Raw genomic sequence first — 5,577 nt, forward strand, 5'->3', positions numbered from 1 at the left:
ACGTAGAAGCTAGGAGAAATTTCTCTCTCGCTTCTTCTTCGTCGGCGTCCTGTAGTCTTTCGTTTATTGTCTCTTTCCTTCTCGTTGTTTAGAGGGTTTAGAGAACAATTTTGACTTTTTCCTCGTCTTTCCTACATAAATCCTTACCCCCATCTCCCTCTAACTTACGGTTTAGAGGGTTGAGGGCGAATAGTGGGGCAAAAGTTATATAAACCGTGAGGTTCCACTATTCGCCCTCTTTCACCATCGTCATCCGGAGGACTCCAGTGTTCGTCAAGTTTTAGTGTTTTTTTTGTGTTTTTCGTTTTTTTATTAAAAAAAAATGGTGAAAGTGACGTGTGCAGGAGCGTGCCAGGAGCACTTGGCCCGCGAGGTAAGTTTTTTGAATATTTTTTGCATGCTTTTCGTTGGGTTTCGCGGTTTTTGGGGTGTGGCGTTTTTCTCGCGGTTTTGAATTTTTAGTTTTTCGCGTCCGCGGTTCATTTTGGTGTTTTTTTTCGAGCGTTTTTTTTTATATGATTTTAACGTCTTCCCTTCGTGGGGTATACGTTTTCGCGTTTTTTTTTTAATCCACGTATTTTTTTCGGTTTTTCGTTCGTTTTTGGCTGTTGTTTTAGTTTTTGATTTTTTCGCTTGTTTTAGTTTTCAGTTTTAAATTCATTTTGTTTGTTTTAGTTTTTGATTTTTTTTTTGTTTTTCGTTTGTTTTAGTTTTTTTAAATTCATTCTGTTTGTCTCTTTTTTGTAAATTTTTAATTCATTGTGCTTTTTTTTTTATTTTACAGATGCAGGCCATCCGGAGGAAGCGGGCCTACCTGCGGGAGGCCAACGAGTGGTTGCGCTGGGAGGATGCGGAGGGTGAAATCCTGGATGGCGAAAATATTTTCGCCATCCAGGATTTGCACGCCAGGGCCGCCAAATGGTTGGCGGATTCGGAGGACGAGGAATATCTGGTGAGTTGGGTCTCTCTGTCTCTCTCTCTCTCTCTCTCTCTCTATTCCCTTTATCCCCTCTAACCCCTTCCTGTCATTCCTTTCCTGAAATACCCCCCTTTTTTTCCTCATTTTCTTATAATCATAGATATATTTAATATTAATGTGTTTTTTTCTTTTTTGTTTACAGCACGGAGCTCGCTGGGAGGGAGGTGTCGGCCCAGACACCCCGAGAGCGCGGTGGGTCCGCGCTCTGAGGCGCGAGGCGCGTGGCCTGGAGGCCGAGGGCGAGCAGCTGCTCGCTCTATACGACGTGGAGGATGCCTGGGCGCTAAGGATCCTCTTCGGGGAGGAGCCCACTCAGCCAGACCTGACAGAGGAGAATTGGGACCTGGAGCAGTGGGACTGAGGCCACTGCCCCCCCCCTTCCCATTTAATTTTAAATTTAAAAAAAAATGTATTTTTAATTTTAAGTTTTTTGAATAAAATTAAATTTAAAAAATGAATATTTTCTTGTGTGTTTATTTATTTATTTCCCTTAGTTTTAAATTATAAAACAAAACCAAAAAAAAAAAATTTTAACATTTAAACAAAAAAAAAAAATTTCTATTTTAGATTCAAGTTTTTATTTTTTAATAAAATTATGTAAAAAAATTATACTTCCCTTTAGTTTTAAGTTTAAAATAAATTGTAGCTTAGTTTTAAGTTTTTTTAAATAAATAAATTTTTTTTAAATAATTGTTTTCTGTTTGCATGATCCCTTCCCTTACTTTTAAGTTTACATATTAAGAACTTATGTTACATTTAAGATTATTATTTAAAAAAAAATTGTATTTTAGTTTTAAGTTTTTTTTTAATAAAAATATTTTCAATAACCATTTGTTGTCCTTCTTTTTAAACATTTCCTCCTTTTAATTTTAAATTATTATTAAATAGGAATTGGGTGGGGAATAAACTCAAAGGGAATCTTTTTTATCTAGTTTTTATTTATTTATTTATTTATTTTTCATAGATAACATACATTTTTCTTACGCTAATTTTCATTTACGCGGGCCGCGGGGTTTTGAAACTTTGTATTTCAATTCGAAATACGAACGGCTGAAAACCCGCCCCGTCAAAGTTGACGGTGGCGCCCCCCCTGACAGTCGGTAACCCCTCCCACAAACGTACATTCCCAGAATTCCACAGTGTCGGTAAAACCGTAGGGCCGCCTCCTGACACCAGGAGGCTCTGCGCAAATGTAAACACTGTAGGGCCCATTTTTTAAAAAATTAATATCTAATGAACAAATAAACTTAAAAATATGTAATTTGGATATTAATTATCAACAAACGATTCCCTATCCCTTAATAATAACTATTCGAGTCTACAAATAAATATTAAGCGAGTGAAGGAATAGCCCCTACTCATTAAATTGTTTAATTAATTATTAAATAATGCAGGCCTACAAACGTTTTTCGTGCATAACAATATTATACAAAACTACAACAATCAATCTAAATGCATAAAATACTTAATTTTTAAAAAACAGTGCGCCAACTAGCAGCGGTTCAATCGCGGTTTTTTGAAACCATAGGGCAGTGTCGCGAAACCATCAAGCCGCCGTTTTGGGCCTGTCGCACGTACGATCTTACTCTCAGGTTTCGTGATCACGTCATGATACACTGTCCGACGGATACCATGATAGTCGATCTGGTAGGGATCTGCTTTATCGACAACGAGCGCGCGAATCGAGTCGTAATGAATTTGTTTACGCGATTCATAATTCAGTCTAACCCCTTTTATTTTACTAACTTCCGCGATACTACCGTCCGGTTTTTTTACGCGATAAGTATAAAATTTAGGCCCCCCAGAGACAAAAGAAGTAATGAAACTTCCTTCTCCGTAGCCCTCTACTTCGTCGGTCAAATCCCCTAGAAAATTCCCTAGCGGTAATTCATTTGATCCATCGCTGACGTAAATTACCGAATCTGTATCATAATATAAAACACGTTCTTGTTGTTTTTCTAGATAAGAATATAACTTTAGACGCGCGTGAGCGGTTGTATAAGCCGCAATAACAACATTAGCCTTAGTGGACATTTCCGCGGCTTCGTTTAAATGTTTCCAGGACATGAAGAGAGTGTCGTTATCGACAGGAACAAGCCCTGTTACTTCAATTTCAGGATTAAACATTATATTTGCAAATTCCTCGTGTGTTCGAATAATAGCTTTTTTTGTCAAGTTCTCCCTCTCCCCAAATTTACCCCAGAGACAGTTTAAACAAAGTTTTGCTACGGCTCTCAATCCGGCATTCTTTTGAATTTTATCTTTGTCAAGTTTTATACCTTCTCGCGTCTCATATTCAGCAATATATCTATTCTTTGATTCATCATCTACACACTCAGCAGGCCAATCCGAAGCCTCTTGTTTTATTTTCAAAAAAGTGTTAATGTATTCGGCAAATAATCCACCTGTTCGCGTCACAGGATTATAACGCGTAGTACTCTTATACTCCCAAAGCTCACTGATTTCTAATATTTTGTACCCCATTTCTACGGCTTTACGAAGTTCTGGAGCGACCCAAGTTCCCAAAAATTCGCGATCAGCGGGATCATCATGAGGGCAATTGTCTTGTACAAGATCATCGCAGCATGATCGACAGAGAGGGAACAGTAACTTTCCATGGGCTTTTACTGGTAAAACAGGGTGAAATAATTGACGAGGGGGTAAAACGCGACATTTCACGAGACCTTCTATCCGCGAAATATTATTATTAGGGCATATAAGCTGGCAATCACGCCCCACATGGACAGTGGGATGGCCAATCGGGAAAATCCCTGTCTTTAAAACGTATGGGTATAACGAACAAACATCAACATAGCGAATTTTCTCATTATCTTTTACGTCATAATGTGTTACGGTATTTCCTGTTCGTCCCCCGAAAAATGCATCGCGCGGATCCAGCGCTATAAACATTTGCTGATCAACGTTTTCTACAAAATTCGCCAACACATGATCTGTCTTTTTTTGACGAATAAAATCGCATTCCCACATTTCAACGACTTCATAACCCGAGTGTCGCAATTCCCGGGTAATCGCCCCTGTTCTCTCATATCGGCTCTCTAGTGTATCCTTGTGACTTAACTCTTTATCTCTATTGAATTTGAAACACCGTGGGCATCCGTGCCAATAACATCCGTGGAACTGATATGCATATTTCTTATTATTATTCGCGGTATCCTCCCAAAAACCATCTAGACGCAGGCCTGAAGTTGTTCTGTGTTCACGAGTTCGTCCGGCATGTATTATTCGATGATTCTCGCAATGTTCGCGCCACAAGAGCCATTCAATTGCGATTTTCGACTGCGTTTTCCCTAACCGATATCCTCCCTGAGGTATAATGCCTATCTGCTTGTCTTTTAAGAAATTTGTTTGAAAAATACGCATGCATGTAGAAGCAATCGTTACACATTCTGTAAAAGGACAGACATTTCCAGCATTCATAATCAGTTTTCGAAATTCAACACAGGCTCGTCTCAAAATTGTAACATCAAGTCTGCAATAATGAAGAATTTCTTTACGAAAATCAAATTCATAATCTTCTTCGACACGATCATTATACCAGGATAAGAATTTTTCACGATCTTGGACACCCATAGTGTCAGCACCATAATATTTTCTATCAGGTATAGGCCCTACGTAGTTTTGATTGTCTTTTGTATTGAAAAAATGTGGAAAATAGCCTTTCGCTATATTCCCCAATCCAAAAGCTTTCGGTAAACTTGCAAGAGCCATGTGAAAATAATTTAAACTGTCTATAAATTTATTATCCCCAAAATCCATCAAGATAATGTTTGTTCCGTTAATTATCGCTTTAATTTGACTGTTAATGCGTTTCATGACGTCTCCCAAAACGAATTGTGAATCATAGCCTTTCGCGTTATGTGCAATACAAACTACTTTTTTATACGTCTTACCCATCGACGTGATGTAATCAACAAATCCTCGCACAGGATCCTCACCATCGAAAACATTTTCCCGATGTTTACAAACGCCACATGGATTTCCGTGATTATCGTTGGCGTTCACAATGTCATCGTCGTTCATATCTGCACAGCGGTCACACACAGTTTGTGCAACGCAAAGATTAGGAATGTGTACGTTGACATCTGTAGTTCCTTGCAGAAGCTCATCCTGTCTGGTTTCAAAGTCGTAGAAAACAAACGCCACGCGTTTCAAAGTCAATTTTTTCTTGCTTTTTAAGGTGGGCATATAGCAGAGATGAGAAATATCTTCGTCCTTTTGACATACGTTGCAATAATATTTATGGCACACATGATTCTGAGCTTTGCGATGATCAATTTTCGTATTACATTGACCACACAATTTTATATAGTCACAGACGGTGGGGTTATTTCCGCTGAACGATCCTGGTTTCTTATGTTGATCGAAGCACAATTGCCCGTGAAACTCTCGATTACAATCGTCACACACTATTTTATCAACAATCGTAGAGTCACACGGAGGATTCTTCAAACACCTATCACAAGTCCTATCACAAACATGTCCTTGCGTAGTGTAAGGTTTGTTACAATGCTCGCAATAATACTTCACGCCAAAGAATGAAGGTAAATTTTGGATTGGCTCATAGTGGTTCTCTTCAG

At 38.6% G+C, this 5,577-nt stretch overlaps 1 protein-coding gene across 1 annotated transcript; it reads left to right on the forward strand.

Moving 5' to 3' along the window:
* The first annotated feature begins 744 nt into the window (after positions 1-744).
* Positions 745-1,512, forward strand: LOC135164277 (uncharacterized). The gene is made up of 2 exons (XM_064124462.1): positions 745-952; positions 1,122-1,512. Exons 1-2 carry the CDS (start codon positions 785-787, stop codon positions 1,338-1,340), a joined length of 387 nt encoding a protein of 128 aa, XP_063980532.1. The 5' UTR covers positions 745-784; the 3' UTR covers positions 1,341-1,512.
* The last annotated feature ends 4,065 nt before the right edge of the window (positions 1,513-5,577 follow it).

The sequence above is a fragment of the Diachasmimorpha longicaudata genome, chromosome 7 (assembly GCF_034640455.1).
Source record: "Diachasmimorpha longicaudata isolate KC_UGA_2023 chromosome 7, iyDiaLong2, whole genome shotgun sequence".
Classification (NCBI taxonomy): Eukaryota; Metazoa; Arthropoda; class Insecta; order Hymenoptera; family Braconidae; genus Diachasmimorpha; species Diachasmimorpha longicaudata.

Excerpts from the sequence above, each read along its gene's own strand:
- LOC135164277 (XM_064124462.1), top strand. The coding sequence starts at position 785 with ATGCAGGCCATCCGGAGGAAGCGGGCCTACCTGCGGGAGGCCAACGAG. Across the intron at positions 953-1,121 it reads CGGAGGACGAGGAATATCTG|CACGGAGCTCGCTGGGAGGG; the intron begins GTGAGTTGGGTC and ends TTTTGTTTACAG.